Below are 17,834 nucleotides of genomic sequence, written 5' to 3' on the forward strand. Positions count from 1 at the left end.
GCCTACTTGTGATTTCTGTCTGTCAAATAAATAAGTAAAATTAAAAAAAAAAAAAAGACCTGCAGAGAAAACCCCAGTTGGGAAAAAGAGGGTCTGGATCTCACGCGGGATCGATCTAGACCTCCCAGGTGCACCCCCCACCCCAACCCCGCCCACCGATTTTGAGATTCTGTAAAGGCTTAGGCTATCCTCTCCAGTTTTCAAGCTTCGTGGTACAATAAATAAATTTTAAAGCTACAAAACACAGTATCAAGATAGTGCTACATTTTAAATGTTTCCATTTCGCAAATTGCTTCCAAGCCTCCCGCACGCTCGCACGCACGCGCACAAAGGGGCGGAGAGGCGAGGACACAGAGTGCGCTTCTCCAGTTCGCTCAAGGAACGGCGCGCCCGGGCCCCGCGGCTGAGGACCCCAGCCCGCCGTGTGCGGATCCGCCCGGCCCACTCCCAGGCCCCGCGCGGTGGAGCCGCAGCCCCGGCGCGCTCAGGCCCCACGCGCCGTCTCGGGGTGCGGACACGGGGCGGGAGCCGGGGTCGCGGGGAGGCCGGGAGGCGGTGGGGCCGGAGGCTCGGGGCGAGCGGATGATGCAACCGCCCCCCGGCTCCTCCCGCGCCCCTCGATTGGCCAGCGCCTGGCGGCCGCGCCTCCAATTCGCTGGAGCGGCGGGGGCGGGGCCGACGGGCTCGGGTGCCGCGTGGCGGGCGCGGCTCCGCGGCTCCCGGGCGTCCCGCGCGGTCGGTGGGTGAGTGGGTGGGCGCCCAGCAGGGGTCGGGCGCGGGCGCGCGCGGGGCAGTGGGAGGCGCGCCTGCGCGCCCCAGTCAGGGCCTGGGGTGGGCGTGGGGCCCGGACGTGCAGGGCGTCCGGGCTCCGAGCCGTCGCCCCCCGCGGCTCTCCGGCTTCGGAGGCTGGCCCGCCGCTCGCCGTGTCCTCTGTCGGGGGCCGTCGGGAGTGTCCGGGCGGGGGACTGGAGCCGCCGCCGTCGCAGCCGGCGCGCGGCCTCGGGCAAACTTGGGCCGGCTGCGCTGGCGGTGGGAGCGGGGCGGGAGGGCGCGGGGGAGGATGGGCGCGGGCCAGCGGCCGAGGGGCCGGGCCTGGCACCGCCCGCCCAACTTCTTGCTCTGGGTCCTGCCGCATCTCGTCCCGTAGTTGCCCCTGCAGGGCCGGTGCCCGCCGGGAGGGCTGTGGGCGGCGCCTCCGACAACATGAGCGTGGGCTTCATCGGAGCTGGTCAGCTGGCCTTTGCCTTGGCCAGGGGCTTCACGGCAGCAGGTAGGCCCTGCAGCCCGGACGCCGTGGTCTGGGGAGCGGTGGGCCATTACCCTTCCACCGGCCTGGGGGTGAAAGGACGGGTCTGGAAAACTTGCTCTGTTTGAGTTCTGGGGGAGATGGCAGCCTTGGGGTGGTTGGGGGTGGGGCAGGAGTTGCTGTCTTACTCTGGGGGTGGGATTTCCACTTTCCTTCCCGTGAACGTGAAGAGGGGAGGACAGGATAGACCTTGAGGAAGGATCTCTGTTACCCGCAGGCATCCTGGCTGCCCACAAGATCACCGCCAGCTCACCAGACATGGACCTGGCCACGGTTTCTGCCCTCAGGGTAGGTGCAGGGTGGACAGGGATGGGGAGGTGGTCCCTGAAGGGGCTAAGTCACTGTGTCTGGGGAGAACATGTGATAGCCTTGACCCTGAGGGCCCCAGGTGTAAAGGTCCTAGTGAGAGACACTATGGGACCACCACCCCCCTTCCCAGGAGAGGAGGGCCCTGGGCTGTAGCACCCCACAGACCTGCCTGCTGGCCTGCTGGTAGCTGCCCTTGCTCAGCTCCTAGAACCTGGGGACAGGCACATGTGCAGCTGGTGGGGAGGGTGTGCTGGACTGGAATGGGGTTCCCCAAACGGAGCCTCCACAGGGACAGTGGGAGCCCAGCAATGAGACCACAGAGTTGGGGCCAGGTCGGACCCATCTGGGGACTGAATACAGGTTTGGTTTGCCACAGCTGAGTTAGGGCTCCAGACCTCAAGCTGGGAGCCTGCGCACCCATAATGCCACTCACCTCTGGAGGCCTGCCGCCCATGATGGGGTGCATCAGGGCTGTGGCGTGGGTACTCATCAGTTTTCTGTTTCCAAAAGGGTCATATACCAGCGCAGAGAGCTTGGGCTTCAGGGTGGGAAGGGTGACTGGGGGCTGTCAGAGCTCCGTGCCCTGAGCCCCTACCCAGACTGTCCCTGTTCTCAGCAACCTCCATCCTCTTCTATGCCCGGGGCTCTCAGCTTGGGGAGGGTACGAGGGGGCCCAGCCAGCCATGTTGGCAGGCTGAGCCCCCGTTGGCGCTCCCTGCAGAAGATGGGAGTGAACCTGACTCCCCACAACAAGGAGACTGTGCGGCACAGTGACGTGCTCTTCCTGGCCGTCAAGCCGCACATCATCCCCTTTATCCTGGACGAGATCGGTGCCGACATGGAGGGTCGGCACATCGTGGTGTCCTGTGCCGCTGGGGTCACCATCAGCTCCATCGAGAAGGTGAGCATTGTGGGTGCAGGCCGGTGGGGTCTGAGAAGAGGGTAGAAGCATGCTCTGTGCTGTGTTTGGGAACTCTGGCTGAGAAATGGCCGGTTGGCCTTGCCCTCAGTGAGAAGCCAGGAAGTGCTTGGTTGGGCGAGTGCGTTCCCTGAGGCCAAGCACACCCTGCTGGGCAAGGGGCCACTCATACACAGCCACTGTCCCCTCCAGAAACTGATGGCATTCCAGCCGGCCCCCAAAGTTATCCGCTGCATGACCAATACCCCGGTTGTGGTGCGGGAGGGGGCCACTGTGTATGCCACGGGCACCCACGCCCAGGTGGAGGATGGCCGGCTCCTGGAGCAGCTGATGGGTAGCGTGGGCTTCTGCACGGAGGTGGAGGAGGACCTGATCGATGCCGTCACCGGGCTCAGCGGCAGCGGCCCAGCCTATGTGAGGACTGGGGCTGGGTGGCCACGGGTGGTGGCAGACCGGGTGGTGGCGGACTGTTCGCAGGACCTGGGGCACATCCTCCTTCCTCCTCCCTGCCCTGGCTGCTGTGGGCGGAGCTACCAGGCAACACCAACACCTGGAGGAGGAGGAGGAGGAAGGGCCTGGGGCAATGGCTTAGGCGCCTTCTCCCTGCAGGCATTCACAGCCCTGGAGGCCCTGGCAGATGGGGGTGTGAAGATGGGGCTGCCCCGGCGCTTGGCAGTCCGCCTCGGAGCCCAGGCTCTGCTGGTCAGTGCTTTTTCCGATGCTTTGCTGAGGGCTGCTCCGTGCCGGGCCTGACGCCGTTGTGGTGGGCGGACAGGGGACAGTCAGCGGGTGCTGGGGACAGTGGCCTGCAGGCAGGAGAGGTGCCCTGCAGCGGTCAGCGGCTCTCTCCGGTGCAGGGGGCCTCCAAGATGCTGCTGGACTCGGAACAGCACCCAGGCCAGCTGAGGGACAACGTCTGCTCTCCCGGCGGGGCCACCATCCACGCCTTGCACGTCCTGGAGAGCGGGGGCTTCCGCTCCCTCCTCATCAACGCTGTGGAGGCCTCCTGCGTCCGCACACGGTGGGCCCCCCGAGGCTGCCTGCTCCTGGCTGCACGTCCCGGCCCGCCAGAGCCCTCACGTGTTCTGCTCAGCCTTTCCCCGAGCACACATTTACTGAGGCCTGGCAGCAGCGCCCGAGGGTCATGGCTGGTAGTAGTACCCAGGCACCCGTTGTCCTGTGGAGACGGGCTGCCCTCCGGGACCGTGCAGCGCTCCCCACGGGGGGTCACCACTTGAGCCTGCAGACCAGGGTGACCATCCAGGCTGGGGAGGCAGGCCAGTGGGAACCAGAGGGATCTCCTGGGGCCCAGGTCACACCCTCCTCCCGCCCACCCCCTTCTGGGGAGACTCGGCAGGTCAGCTGGAAGGGCGCTCCACTGTGCGTTTGCATCAGCGGGGTGACGCCAGCGGGTGACGGCAGAAAGGAAACCAAAGAGGAGGGACAGCAGTATGTGGGGACTTGGCTTGGAGCTCAGGTCTGCAGGATGGACAGGCATGTCTCTCACATCCCTGCCCGCCCCCCAGTGAAGCCCAGAATGTCTCTGAGCGCCACGACCTGACAGCGAGGCTGGGAGGCAGTGCTACCCTCTGGCCCCAACCTTCAGGGGATACGGACAAGGCATATGGCCCCTGCTTGGGGCAAGGATGGGTTTAGGGGCTGAGGGGCTGCTAGTAGGTTTGGTGACCCTGAGCTGATCTGAGTCAGTAGGAGGCAGGCAGCTGGCCGTCTGGGGGCAGGGGCCGCCTAGGGAGCTGAGATGGGAGACAGCACAGCAGCGCCCAGGCCGTCGGGGGCTTCCTCTTCCCTGGTGAACAGTTGGGCGCAGGATGGAGGCACGGCCTGCAGCTAACCCTCCTCGCTGCCTCCCCAGGGAGCTGCAGTCCGTGGCCGACCAGGAGAAGGTCTCGCCAGCCTCCATCAAAAAGACCGTCCTGGACAAGGTGAAGCTGGAGTCCTGTGTGGGGCACTCCCAGAGCCCTTCTGGCCACTCCACGCCGTTCCCCCAAAGCCTGGCCCCAGCGGGCAAGGAGAGCTGAGGTGGCCAGCACGCTCACCAGGCTGCTCTCCGCCTCCTCCTCCCTGCTGGGCTTGGCGCCCCTGTGCTGGCTGTCTTTAGCCCCAGGCCACACAGGGTGTCCCCACAGCAGCCTGCCACTCGGGTCAGCTCAGGTCAGCAGGGGTTGTAACCAGGGAGGGGCTGCGTCGCTTCCCAGCGGGAAGTTGTGTGGTCACTAAGTGCTTCCTGGCCCGGAACAGATGGATTCTCCGACCTCAGTGTCCCCCTTCCTCTGCCCCCAGACTGGGTCGGGACCTCTTCTGGAGTTCAGGAGGCCTGGGGGCCTAAACTCCCCATGGTCAGCCGACTTGGGGCTTGACCCCTTCCTGAGTACAAAGGTCAAGGTTCCCCCCCGGAACCCCCACTCCCACCGAGGCCCAGCCGAGGAGGGAACCCCGTCCTGCCCCTTCTCCAGTCTCTACTTGGGGCGATGCCTCCTCATTGTGAGAAGGACCAGAAGATCTCAAGTGTCCCAAGTCCAGCAGCCAGGACCACAGCTGCAAGTCCCCTGAATCGCCGTTCTGCGTGTGAGAAAAGGGCTCCTTGGATAGTCCCAGATTCTGAGATCTGTGTGTCCCGTTCCCCGCCGAGCTTACAGTCTGTCCCTTCTCAACCTTTTGGGTGAAATACATTGGTTCCCAACCTGGTGCCTTGTTTCTAACTTCATCCCCACATGTGGAGGAAGGGCCCCAGTGTCCCTAGAGGGACCTTGTCGAGTGTCCTCTTAGTCGCCGCCTGCTACGCGCATCGCACGGGTCCTGGAGCCCTGTTTGGTAAGGCGTTCTGGTTGCAGGGGACAACCAGGTTGTCTCGGATCCCAGCGAGGGAAGGTAGAGGGAGCTCCTGGGGAAGGGTGTGGGGCTTTGCGCCTCAGCCCTAGAGGCGAGATCAGATGCCGGCCCCAGTGGCCCAGCCCGGCGTGCCCCTCTGCAGGGGGGCGGCAGCCTCTGTACCCCCAGCACCTCCAAGCTTACCGGGGCACACATCTCTTCACCTCACACAGGCAGGGGCGGGTGAAGAAGGAACCCCCAGGGAGGTATATCAGGGCTCTCCAGAGACTCGGACCAGTAGATGTGCACGTGTCTGGGCCTGGGGCGTCTGCGTCCCCCTCCTGTGTGGGGGCAGAGGTGGGCCTGAGGCAGCCAGAATCACTTCTCTGACAGCACCTCGGCACCCTCTCCCTGGGGAAAAACGTTCCCAGAAGAGGACAGGCTACAGGTCTGACCAGGACCCAGGCTGGCCCCTGGCCACTCCCTTCAAGTCATGGCTGGTCTCATCACTCGCCGGCGATACACAAGGGGGCACGCGGTTCCCACACATGCTCTGGCTCTAGGAGAGTGAGCAGGTGGGTCTGAAGTGTGGAAGAGGCACGTGGTGGCATCGGAGGAAGCTCAGGTCCAGAAAAGCTGTGTGTGGAGGCTTTACTCCGCCCCACAAAGAATGTCCTGGGTCTCGGCAGAGGGGACGTGAGCTCTCAGGCTCACGTGGTTTTGGATCAAGCCAGCGTCCTGCCGGTGGGGAAATGGGGAAGCCCAGTGGAGCTGGCAGAAGGGGAGTGAGCCAGGCAAGAAGGCTGCAGAGGTGAACAAGGCCTGAGGGTCTTACGGGGACAGATACCCAGACACTGTAACCATAAGCACAGCCCCATGGGGAGCAGGGACCTGTTTCACATGGGTCCAGGGCAGGCCAAGGACAGAGATGGGCTTCAAGGGCCAGGGGCCCCCAGATGCCAGCTGGGAGGCATTGCAATGTTACCATCTAGAGAAGCCATCACGGGGGTCCCACTGGCAAGGGTCAGTTTGGTATGCCTTCCTGGCTCCTGTCACTGCCAGCTCTGACACCTGCCATGCCCTGGATGTCCCCAAATGGGGCAGTGGCTGGAATGAACTGCCTGTTGCCCAGTGGGCTGGGTGAATCCAGTGGAAGAACCAGCTCCGTCTGCTTGACCCGTCTGCTTCTGCCTCAGTTTCCTAATTGGAAATTAGTTAATAGCCTAACTTTGCCCTAGGCTCCTGCCTGCCTGGATGGGATCTTTGCCCTGCTTCTCCTTGCCAGTCCTTTCCTGTAGCAGGCTGACCCCTGTCCTGTGGCCCCCAAGTGAGCTGGATTCAGGCTCCAGAACAAACAAGTCGGCAGCCCTTGGCCAGACAGAGAAGGAAGAAGTACATCCTGGGAGGGCCCTCACGTGGGCCCATCTCCCTGCCTGGACCCCCGTGGAAGAAGGGCTAGTCCTTGTGTCCTGAGCCTCCTTGCAATGTCAGGTTGGGGCCTGCTGAACTCCAGGAGAACCCAGTGGGGTCCCCAGATCCGCCTGTGGAGGGTGCGAGCAGAAGGGGGACACCTGGGAGGGGTCAGCAGGAGGGCATGTGCAGGCTGCAGCGGGAAGCCCGGGGAAGGGCAGGCTGGACCAGAGAGCTGGGTCTCAGCGTCTGCCCACCGAGGCAGCCCCAGAAGCCAGTCATGGTGATGCTTGTGGACCGGCAGGGATGCTGGAGCCTGTGGACCTGTCACTTTCTGGTGTCACTCCCCAGTGTGGCTGCAGTGTTATTCCCAGAGACGGATGTCCTGGGCCTTGGGTGGGGGCCAGCCAGACTTGGGGCAGGTGAGACCAACCAAGGACTCTCCAGGGCTCTCTAGCTGGACCCAGAGACAGATCCTGAAGGCTAGGCTCTCTGGGTGTTTGGACAGGGCACAACCTCATCCCTGATGCCCTCCCCCAGACGTGCAAACCAACCGCTGTCAGTGACTGCAGCGGATCGGGACCTTGTTTGCAAATTCTCCACACCTCTGCAGAAGAGTGGGGTGAGAGGGCAGCAAAGGAGCCTGGACGGTCTGGAACATTCCTCTCCCCACAGGTCCCAGAGATGAGAAGGTAGGCAGCCCAGCACCTCCCCCCCCATCGCATGTCCAGAGGGCTGACCTTAGGGCCCAGGGCCACCTGTAAGCGGGAAGTGGGTCTCACATCTGCACTCTCACTGGCCTCCAGGTGAACTGGGCCCCAGTGCACTTCCCATAAACCTCTCTGGTGGCCCTGGGTAGGCACAACCTCCCGCCTGCCTGTCCCCTCTTCCAAGTGGCTGGGTGTGTTCCCAGTGGGGAGGAGGAGACACCTTGCCGAGAGTAGAAGCCTCCTTGGGGAGAAGGAGCAGGCAGCAGCACGATGGGTAAGTCAGCCTCTCAGTCACCTGCCATGTATAAACTGCAGCCAGGCCCCATCGTGTGAGGACTGAGGAGTTGGGGGTGTGGGGGCATGAGAAAACTAGCCAGCGAGCCTCCAACAAAGCGGCCGGTCCCCAGACCCAGGGTCAATCACCTGTGTTTCCTGATGGTGTCATGGTTCCAGCCTGAGCCGTGTTGCACCAAGCCAACCCCATGACCTGCCTGGAGTGGCTCTCAAGGCCCAGCAGTAAGTCAGGCCCTACCTCCCTACCAAGTGTGACCAGGAGAACGGAGCTGGTGGTGGCGGAGAGGAGGCTGGAGGAGCTGGAGCCCACAGGAGTGCATTTTCGTCCTCAGGGGCAAGCCTTGTTGTTCTGTGTATTTAACTGATTTTAAAAGTCATGCCCCTGGGGCACCTGGCTGGCTTAGTCACTAGAGCAAGCAATCTTGGGGTTGTGAGTTCAAGCCCCACCTTGGGTGTTAAAATCACTTACAAATAAAATCTTTAACTTTTTAAAAAGATTTTGAGAGAGACAGAGTGAGCGAGCAAGAGAGAGAGAGCACAAGCAAAAGGGAGCGGCAGGCAGAGGGAGAAGCAGACCCCACACTGAGCAGGGAGCCTGATGTGGGGCTTGATCCGAGGACCCCAGGATCGTGACGTGAGCCGAAGGCAGATGCTTCACGGATGGAGCCACCCAGACGTTCCTACAAATAAAATCTTAAAAAACAAACAAACAAACAAACAAAAAAACCCAAGAGTCATGCCCCAGATATATTAAGGCCCTGGAGTACAGTGTGGTTCTCTACCCTTAAAGACCCCCTCCAGGTAGACCACCACGCACAACCCTACAAAGCAGGCGGGGTACAAGGCACGGTGGGATTCAGAGAGGAGATCCTGGAGGCAGGCAGGGGGTCCCGTCCCTGGCTTCCCGGTCCTCTGCCGATGGCCTTCGTCAGTCGGTGGCACTGAATTCCCGCAGAGACGGGGGTGGGGGGGTGGGGGGGTGTGCTGCCGCCTGTCCCTCACCGCCCCTCGGCCAGCTCACCTGAGTCCCACCGACCTGCCTCGAAGGGTGAGTCGCTCTTCCTGGCTCTATACCTGTTCCAGGACTTGGAAATGGGATCCCTCCGGTGTCCCTTCTTCCCCTTGTTGCCTCTTTCTCCCGGAATTCTGAGCAGCAGCGAGAAGTCCTCACAGCAGGGGCAGGAGCGGACTCGGCCCAAAGGGACGGGGTCCTAGACAGGTGCGGTGGGTGCAACTCTCTGACCAATGTTTTCGGGGCAGTCCCGCGAGCTGCGACAGGGCTCGTCGCTAACGTGAGGTCTGGGGGCGGTGGGTGGGGACACCCCGCAGCCCTCGCAGGTGGCCGCGGCCGGACCTCACTGTGAACCCTGGACAAGGCTGTCGGGTCGTCTGCGAACCGGCCCCGGCTGCCCGGCAGGGCCGAGGCGGGTCCGGGAATGCGCGGGTGAGGGGGGACGGCGCTGCGCCCGCCGAGCAGCCTCGGAAGCGCCTCGGGGACCGTGCCCGCGACGCGCGGGTCCTCAGGGCCGCAGCGGTCCCGCGGGTCAGGAGAGCGGGACGCGGTCCCGCGGGTCAGGAGAGCGGGACACGGGCCCCCCGGCCCTCCCCCCGGGCCCCCAGACTCCCGGCCCGGGCGGGTCCCGCGGGGGCCGGGAGCGGCGCGCAGCGTCCCCGGCCGGCTCCGGGCGCGCAGGCGCAGTGCGGACACGCCCCGCCGCCGCCGCCGCCGCCGCCGCCGCCGCCGCCGCTTCCCCTTTAAGCCCCGGCGGCCGCGTCGCCGCTTCATGAATGGAGCCCACGTGACCAAACATCATGTGACGTCTGTGGAGCGGCGGCGGCGGCGGCGGCGGCGGATCCCGAGCCTGGTCCGGCCCGGCCTTCCCAGCGCGCTCGGCCCGGCCCGCGCAGGCGAAGAGCCCCCACCCCGGGCCCGGAGCCCCCGCGCGGCCTCGCAGCGCCCGCCCGCCCGCCCCGGCCTCGGCCCGCCCGGGCCCGCAGTGTGGTGGGTGAGTGCGGCGGCGGGCGGCCGGGCGGGCGGGGGGCTCCGGGCCGCGGGGTGGCGGCGGGGGGCGGGCGGGGCCGCGGCTCCTCCGGGCGGGCTGGGGGCGGTGCGGGCCGCGCGCTCCCGGCTGCGGGTCTGCCCCGCGCCCTCCGGGCGGCCCGTGCCTCGGTTTCCCCGCGAGTTGGCGGCGGCTCCTGGCCCTCGCGCCCGGGGTGCTGGGGTGGGTCGCGGGGGACGGAGGAGGGCGGGGCGGGGCGTCCGCGGGGCTCGCTCGGCGGAGCCCCGGGCGTCCTGGTGGGAGGGGCGGCCGCGGTGGCGGGAGGAAAGGGTGGGGTCGAGCGGGGCGCCTAGGGCTCGGCGGAAGAGCCTCGGGGGCCCCGGGTCTAGCTGCTGATTCATCAGGTGTCTGTGTCCGCCTCCCCGGGCGCAGGGGTCCTCGGCGGGCCTGGGGGGAGGGGGCGGCACGTGGCGGGGCTGGGAAGACCCTGCTCGCGCCGGCTTCGCTCCGCCGCACGCGTGCCAGAGCCCAGAGGGAGACTTGCTGAGTCATCAGCATGAGGTCACTCGATGCTCATTCTGATGTCTGGGGGGGGGGGCGGGTTTGAGCTAGGGGCCTGGGGTCCGAAAGGCCGACACATAGAGGAGGAGGGAAACTGGGGAAGGGCCAGGCCCCTGGGGCTGGGGCACCCGTTCAGGTTAGGGCTGGTGTGCGAGTTGAAGGCAGGGGCGTGAGGAGAAGGGGGGGGCCCTGGTGCAGGTGTTCTTTGCCGGCAGAATGTGCAGCCGCCAGCCTGTCCATCCCCTCCCAGGCAGGCTCTTCTCAGGCAGCCGGTCCCTGACCAGCGTCTGGGACAGTTCCCCAAACTGGGAAATAGTTCTCTGAGTGAGAGGAGGGGAGGAGCTTAGGGGGGCCGTGCTTGCCAGGCTGGGAAGCAGGCTTTCCCTGTGGCTGGTCTGGTTGGCTAGGCTGGGCAGCCCCTGGGAGCGCAAAAGAGGCATACCCCCTGGCCAGAGAGGGAGTCAGTGGGAGAAAGAGGGGTGCCTGTGCTCAAGTCCTGGAGGACAGTGGACAGGGCAGGGGAAGCAGGTGCCGCCGTACCAGGAAACTGCCAATGAGAGGAAGCAGCAGGACTTTGACATCTGGAGAGCGAGGTGTCTGGTGAGCAGGCCTTGCCCCTTTTGCTGCCTGGCCCTGGGGTGTGGGGCAGAGCTGCAGGTGGTGGCTGTGGCCTTTGGGGGCACAGCCGGTGGGCTGGTGTGGAAGGCATGGAGCGGAAGACGGCAGTTCCCGATCACCCTAGAGTTGTCCTACTTGAGGTTGGGGCTTGGTGCTGTGTGGGTGTCAGCAAAGCTTGTGGCCCTCCCTGGTGGGTGTTGGGCCTCTTGGGGGGTGACAGCCTGAGGGTGGCGCGGCCTGACCTTTCCTCAATGTGTGGGTGGTTCCTGGCCTCCAGGGGTTGGGGCGTTTTGTCTCGACCAGAGCTGACCATTCTTGCCTAGGGTTTCGTGGCTGGGTCAGGCTGGCCTTGTGGTTTGTCTTCTGGGATGCCCCTTTGCCCCAGCACACACGCGCTCACACACACTTAGCCTTGGGCTTATACGTGCCAGATCTTGAACTCAGCTGATCTCTGGGTCAACTTTTACACCCTAGGAAAGTGCAGATTCCTGAAGGGGGTACTTCTTTACGTCTTCTCGTTTGTTCTTAGGTACAGATTAAGTTTTTGACTCTTCAGAAAGGCTTGCAGTGGCTCAGGGGTTTGGGAGGAGGTGGTTCTGTCAGGCAGGGTGGAAGGAAGGCCGGGGAAGGAGCGGGCTCTTGCCCAGCGTGTGCATCTAGAGCCTGCCCCAGGTACAGGGCATGGAGCTGTCGAAACCAGTTTTCCCTTCCCAGCTGGCTGTCAGCCTGAGTGGGTCGCCCGCGGGGGATGGTCCGTGTCTTATCTACAAGTGTGGCTCACCCTCAGGGGAAGGTGACTGGGGAAGGATCCTTGGGGCCCAGCCCTGGACCCTCTTTGGGGTGGAGAGAAGGAGCCTGTTCTTAATCCAGCCTCCTGGACACCCTCCTTCTGGCTTCCCGAGGTGCCCTGAGCTGTGTCCCACAGCCCCTCCCCTAAGCCTGTCACCGTCGCATCTGTGTGTGTTCCCCAGTGGGCAGAGGCCAGGTGCGGAGGCCGAAGCCCTGGCTTTGCTGAGCCCTGCCCCTCCCCTATGGCGGGCACGCGCCCCCTGCACCTTTTGATTAGGAGGCGAGTGGCTGCACTTGTGCTGAGTTCAGGCCTTCTGCGGAGGGTGAGAACTGCCGAGGAGGCACTTTTCGGCTCCCAGCCGCCACGCTCCGCACTCTTCTGTGTGATCTCAGGAAGTCACCGTTGTGCTCAGCATTCGGGGGCGGAGGGAGGATGGCTGGTGGGAAAAACTGGTGCCAGGGCTTTTCCTTTGGGCTGACAATGGAAGGACCACGGGGAGTGTCCCTGCACCCCAACTCAGACTTGAGGCTGGGGGAGCCCCGGCAGCTCAGCCATGAGATCCTGTCCCCCGGGGTGGGTTTGGGGCCCTCAGGACCTTCTGACCTCTAGCTTCTGTCTGCTCCATCTGGTGCTGTGTGGCGCGGCCTGAGAGCCCTGGGCTGAGGAGGGATGAGTGGCAGCCCTGCCCTGGAGCCACCTTGCGCGCCTCCACCTCCCTAAGCCGTGCTTTACCTCCCCATCGAGGGTCACAAGCCCCCACACCGCTGCCACCGCCCAGAATTGCGTGCTGTGCTCTCGCCTCCTGCAGCAGGAGGCCGGGGTCTGCTTTCCCTCCAGCCTGACCTGGAAAGCAGGGGGCTGGGAGGGAGTGTGCTTGCCTGAAGCTTTGGTGGGGGCAGGCTGAGCCGTATTTGCTGGATTAGGTGCACAGAAATGTCCTTGGCAGGGCTCAAGGAAGCAGACAGCGAGGGCCGGGTGTGGGAAGGGCAACTGAATGGGTGCGAGGGACCCTTTGGTCCACCCCTCCCCCAAGCCCTTGTGTTGTTGTTCCCTATGCTGTGGACAGTGACCCCCGGCAGGGAGCTGGGGCTGGAGGGGCCTGAGCAGGGCCCCTGGGTGGCCCGGCGGGCCCTCTTAGGAAACAGCGTGGCTGGGGTGGGGCAGGGGCACCAGATGCGGCAATCCAAAGCCACAGGAAGGTTGCTCCATCAGCAGCGGAGAGGGCTGAGCCCAGCCTCTCCTGGGGCGCCTGCCACCTGGGGGTAGGGGGGTGCTCCCACCAATGCTGGAAACAGTCGAGCTCTTCAAAGTGAAAAGTCTGTGGGAGAATCAGGACTGTCCTGCATCCTTCTCTTGGCCCAAGTCCCCACCGGCCCCTAAGCCTTTGTGGGGACAGGGCCAGCTAAGGGGAGGTGGCTGTAGGAGGTTGGGCCCCGAGTACACAGCTGCAGGGTCACTGGGCCCAGCCCGCACCTGCTGTTGGCCAGGCTGGCCTTTCTGGCCCCAGCAGTGCTCTGCTTAGGCCTTGGGTCCCCTGGGGCTGTGTTGGCTGGCAGCCTTGGGGAGTGCCAGGCCGGGCTGGTGAGGGAGCAGGAGCGGGAGCGATGTGCTGAGTCAGCGTGACTCGCCAGGAACAGCCATGCTCTGGGGCGCACACTGGGGTTATTTTTAAAGCTCCCGGCTTCCTTCTAGGCTGGCCCTTCCCGCATCCCTCTCATCTCTTCCCAAGGCCCTTTTCTGGTTGCTGCCTTCCTAACTTAGCCTTCTGTCCCCCTTCCCCCATCAGACCCACTGGGTTTCCTAGGAACAAGGTGGCCGGGGACCAGCCCAGCCAGAGGGTGGCAGGTGGTCCTCCGGGCCAGGTACTGGGAATGGTGAGGTGAGGGGTGAGACTGGGACTGTGCCCCTTCCCTCGGCTCTGTGCCGCGGGGAGAGGGAGAGGGGAGCGGTCCCCAGGGTCCTGACCTCCGCTCCCTGTCTCGCAGAGTGCCTGCTTGCCGTGCCCCCGGGTTATGACGACCCCCAATAAAGGAAACAAGGCCTTGAAGGTGAGCGGACAGTGGGCGGCGCAGGGGTGGGCGGTCCCCACGGAGCCTGGGCCTCACTCGCAGTCCCACCGGCAGGTGAAGCGGGAGCCGGGTGAGAATGGCACCAGCCTGACGGACGAAGAGCTGGTGACCATGTCGGTGCGGGAGCTGAACCAGCACCTGCGGGGCCTGTCCAAGGAGGAGATCGTCCAGCTGAAGCAGCGGCGGCGCACGCTCAAGAACCGGGGCTACGCGGCCAGCTGCCGCGTCAAGCGCGTGACGCAGAAGGAGGAGCTGGAGAAGCAGAAGGCGGAGCTGCAGCAGGAGGTGGAGAAGCTGGCCTCAGAGAACGCCAGCATGAAGCTGGAGCTCGACGCGCTGCGCGCCAAGTACGAGGCCCTGCAGAACTTCGCCAGGACTGTGGCACGCAGCCCTGTGGCGCCGGCCCGGGGCCCCCTCGCTGCCGGCTTGGGGCCCCTTGTCCCCGGCAAGGTGGCCGCCACCAGCGTCATTACGATAGTAAAGTCCAAGACGGACGCCCGGTCGTAGGGACGCGCGCTTGCCCGGGCGGGTCTGCAAGGGGCCATTAGGCGCATGGCGAGTTTGGCAGCCCTGTCCCCTTCTTTCTCCTCTCCTCCTCGTCCTCTCCTGCCTCCTCCCTTCCCTGCAAAGCACAACCCGCACCCCAGGGGCGCCGGGCTGAGCCCCTTTGATCTCGTCGTCGTCATCGTGTGTTTTGTGTGTTGGGATTGGTCAGTTCGGCGGTGACGTGGGGTTGCCCCCCAGTCCCCTTTGTACCAAGGCGGTGCAGGCTTGGCGTCCAGAGTTGGCCCTGTGGGAACAGAGAAAGATCGAATGAGCGTTCTGGGGCTCGGGTGTTAGAGCAGGGAGGGCCCCAGGGCAAGGGGAGGCTGCTGTCCACTCCTGGGTGGCCCGCGGGCTCCGACGGCTGCTGGCTGGCCGGGGGCTGTGATTCACTCTTAGTGCGGCCACAGGCACAGATGGGCTCTGCTCCTAGGAGTAGGGTGTCCCTGAGGGCCCTGGACGGGTGGGCCACTAGCCTGGGCGCTGTAGGCGCTGGGAGGGATGGGGCGTTCCGCGGCTTTGCGCCAGGGGCCAGGGCGGTCGAGCCTGACGCGTTGCACTGAACAAGACCAAATCACTGGTTGTGAACATACGTGAAGGGTGTGTCCAGTGTCCTGCGATGGGTCCCGTGCCACTGTTTACATGACCTGTTTGTGTGGTTACATAGCCCTTTATTTAAAAGAGAGGAGTTCCTTTTACGAAGTTATTAAATTATATGTTTAAAAGCTAAAGAAAAAAGAGCTGCAGAGTATTTATAAAACTGTCTTTTTAAAAAAAAAAACAAAAACCAAGCAAGAACATTTGACCGTATATATGGACAAGGAAGGAAAGTATAATAGAAACTTTGCTAGTTTAACAAAAGAAAAAAACAAAAAAAAATCCCTTTCTTGTAAACTTATGGACAAGTCTTTGTGGCTGTTGGAGTTTAGTTTTTATATACACAGAGTTATCAGACGTTATTTATAAAACTTAGTTTTAAAAAAGATAAAAAAAAAAAAAAAGCCAAGCCGTGAGCGACCACAGGTGCGTCCTGGCGTCCTCTTTGCTATCTCTTTTGCAATTGTACCGAAAGTGACTTACTCCTTTGCCCTTCCTGCTTCCGTCTCTTGCCGGTGCCGTGGTGTTGTCTGTGCCTGGTGAGGTCTTGTGCCGCGTCACGTGCTGGTGCTTCTGGTGACCTTTGACCTGTGGGTGTCATTTCTTGTGTCTCTTGATCCCGTGTTTGTTTTTTGGATTTGGTTGTGTTCTTGCTTCTGCTGGCTTGCTGGGCCTGGACCTGGACAGGGGTGCTGGGCAGCTCCGGCTCCGGCAGGCCTTGGGGATCTGCCCACCAGTCCAGCCCCCTCTGCCTCAGTGCCTGACCCGGGACCTCTGGGGACCAGACACGGGGCTCTGCCGCTCTCACCCCACACAGCGTGGGCTTCGCATGTCTGTGTAAGGCTTGGGTTAACCCAGTGGCAGGGTAGGTGAAACAAGGGGCCGTCCCAGAGCACCTGCCCCCCCCACTGCTTCCACACCTACCGCCGCTGACCATGGCTGGCGGGTTTGCGGGGGACCACAGAGTCACGAGGTGCCCCCATGTGTCTTCCTTTTGGCCTCCAGTCAGCACCTGTGGGCTCTGGCCGCTGATCCCAGCTTTGTCCCCATAGGCTTCCCGTGGGCCTCGTCGGGAACCCCAGGGCCCACATAGGAGTTTCTAGGCCTGCTGCCCACCTAGCCCAGCAGTGCTTCCCCGCCGTGAAGGAATGCTTCCCAGGCTAAGCCAGGTGGTCTTGGGGCTCATCCGGGGCGGCCTTTCTCCCTGCCCGAGGGCTGGGGTGGGCGTCTCCAGCGGCGCCAGACAAGGGCTGTGGTCTGCAGGCGCCACGCTCCTGCTCGTGGCCTTGGGCCTTCTTTTGCCTCCTTTGGGATCTGTGTCTTCCAGGGACGTGCTGCGTAGCTCGTGGAGGTGCTGGTCTCCGGGGCTGAGCCCCCCGCCCAGGGCCCCTCTGCAGAGGCAGCTAGTCTTCCAGACCGGCCTCCGGAAGCCCCTCCTCGCCATGGGATAGGAGCTGCCTGTGGTGCTGGCCCTGTCTCCGGCCACATGGGCCTCGGCTTCCCTGGGGGCCCTAGAGCCCTTTAAAGCACAGACGTGTGGGCTGGCGAAAAGAAACTCAGTGGGGGCTGGCGGGGTTTTCATCCTCCAGTCTGACCCAGAGTGCCCGTGGGGTGGTAGCAGGGACGTGCTGTCTGTTTCTGTCTTGTTGATGGGCTTCTCTTGGCCCTAGAGGCCCCATCCTTTCTGATTGTGCCCGGTCGGCCTGCAGTGGGGATTGTGACCGTCGACACTCAATACTTAGTGGCTTCCTGCCCCTCCCTGACGCGCGGCTTTGTCTACCTAGGGTCTAGACGAAAGTTGTCGATGTTGGTTGTAGCAGCGGTGAGTCAGAATCGCAACGTAAGAATCCCTGAAGAGGGGGAGAAGCCCACGCCCTCTGCGTCCATTTACGGTCCCCACTCTGGCGCTGGCTGGGAGATAGCCAGCCATCTGCCAGGTTGGAGACCTGGAAAGCAGAGGGAGGAGGCAGGTTTGGAAGATGAAAGGTGAGTTGGAGGGTGGGCACAGGTAGAAGAGAAAGTGCAGGTCTGGTTGAGGTAATAGAAGCTTCTGGAGCGAGTGAGGCCAGGCTTCCTTTCACGGTTTTTGGATTTGGAGCACCTGTTCCTTGGGTCTAGGGGAACGTCCTGTTCCCATCACGCTGGCCCCGTGGGGCCACTCTGCACTCTGCCCCTTTCCCTCTTCACCTTGGTTTCTTGACAGTAGAGCCTGTGTCCACACGTGGCTGGTGTGGTGTCTTTCTGATTCTTGTTAATTCAGTTTTCCTGCTGTGAGAGTGTTGTGTTCTTTTTCTCCTCGACTTTTCTGACACAGCGAATCGAGGGCTTTGGCCGAAGCCAAGTCTCCCAGACTGGTCCGCTAAGTGAACCATGATGTGCACCTTCCCTCCCACCCTTGCCCCACTCCTCCCTCCCCCCAACACGGAATTTCAGATTTCAGAGGACAACCCTGTTGGGAACAGGGCAGCTCCTGCCCTGAGTATGACCTGGGGGAGACCTCCCCATGACGCTGGCTCCCACTCCGGGTGGCACTGCTGTCTGTACGTGAGAAGACACAGCTGCTCAGCTGTGGGGTGTGTTCGTTTCTGCCGGATGCCGGGTCTCCCCCGAGGCTCTTCTGCTCCTGGTCCAGGTCTGACCGTCAACAGCAGCCCCTGCGGTCCGTGCCTGACCCCACGGCTCTGATCGGTTGCAGCCTGCTTTGGGACAAGGTGATCAGGCCCCCTCCTATCCCTGTTGCCTCCATCTCTGAGGTGGCCGGTTGGCTAAGGCTCCTGCCCGCAGCTGGGAAGCCCAAGCCACAGCCTGCAGTGCGTTTCCGCTCGGGGATCTTGTAAGTTACTTTTCTAGGCTGTGGTTTGGTGAAAGGAACCAACACA

The 17,834-nt window shown here is 63.3% G+C and overlaps 2 protein-coding genes across 9 annotated transcripts; both read left to right on the forward strand.

The window, feature by feature from the left end:
• Positions 1–666: 666 nt before the first annotated feature.
• PYCR1 (pyrroline-5-carboxylate reductase 1) lies at positions 667–4,680 on the forward strand. Of its 3 annotated transcripts, XM_032870367.1 has the most exons (8): positions 667–743; positions 1,148–1,270; positions 1,524–1,594; positions 2,337–2,516; positions 2,727–2,948; positions 3,144–3,236; positions 3,392–3,555; positions 4,408–4,680. In XM_032870367.1, the coding sequence occupies exons 2-8, from the start codon at positions 1,204–1,206 to the stop codon at positions 4,571–4,573; spliced, it is 963 nt and encodes a 320-aa protein (XP_032726258.1). In that variant the 5' UTR covers positions 667–743; positions 1,148–1,203; the 3' UTR covers positions 4,574–4,680. The 3 variants fall into 3 exon arrangements, with proteins under 3 accessions (XP_032726258.1, XP_032726257.1, XP_032726256.1); XM_032870366.1 differs by lacking the exons at positions 667–743; positions 3,392–3,555 and having other exon boundaries at positions 1,065–1,270; XM_032870365.1 differs by lacking the exons at positions 667–743; positions 1,148–1,270; positions 1,524–1,594 and adding an exon at positions 1,866–2,097.
• Positions 4,681–9,744: 5,064 nt separating this feature from the next.
• On the forward strand, positions 9,745–15,359 carry MAFG (MAF bZIP transcription factor G). 6 transcript variants are annotated; one of them, XM_032870368.1, is made up of 3 exons: positions 9,745–9,783; positions 13,732–13,794; positions 13,870–15,359. In XM_032870368.1, the coding sequence occupies exons 2-3, from the start codon at positions 13,759–13,761 to the stop codon at positions 14,320–14,322; spliced, it is 489 nt and encodes a 162-aa protein (XP_032726259.1). In that variant the 5' UTR covers positions 9,745–9,783; positions 13,732–13,758; the 3' UTR covers positions 14,323–15,359. The 6 variants fall into 6 exon arrangements, with proteins under 6 accessions (XP_032726259.1, XP_032726263.1, XP_032726262.1 ...); XM_032870372.1 differs by having other exon boundaries at positions 9,761–9,779; XM_032870371.1 differs by lacking the exon at positions 9,745–9,783 and adding an exon at positions 9,945–9,999.
• The last annotated feature ends 2,475 nt before the right edge of the window (positions 15,360–17,834 follow it).

Source organism: Lontra canadensis, unplaced genomic scaffold (genome assembly GCF_010015895.1).
Source record: "Lontra canadensis isolate GAN:19392208 unplaced genomic scaffold, GSC_riverotter_1.0 scaffold41, whole genome shotgun sequence".
NCBI lineage: Eukaryota > Metazoa > Chordata > Mammalia > Carnivora > Mustelidae > Lontra > Lontra canadensis.

Excerpts from the sequence above, each read along its gene's own strand:
- MAFG (XM_032870368.1), top strand. The coding sequence starts at position 13,759 with ATGACGACCCCCAATAAAGGAAACAAGGCCTTGAAG. Across the intron at positions 13,795-13,869 it reads AAGGAAACAAGGCCTTGAAG|GTGAAGCGGGAGCCGGGTGA; the intron begins GTGAGCGGACAG and ends TCCCACCGGCAG.
- PYCR1 (XM_032870367.1), top strand. The coding sequence starts at position 1,204 with ATGAGCGTGGGCTTCATCGGAGCTGGTCAGCTGGCCTTTGCCTTGGCC. Across the intron at positions 2,517-2,726 it reads CCATCAGCTCCATCGAGAAG|AAACTGATGGCATTCCAGCC; the intron begins GTGAGCATTGTG and ends TGTCCCCTCCAG. Across the intron at positions 3,237-3,391 it reads TCGGAGCCCAGGCTCTGCTG|GGGGCCTCCAAGATGCTGCT; the intron begins GTCAGTGCTTTT and ends TCTCCGGTGCAG.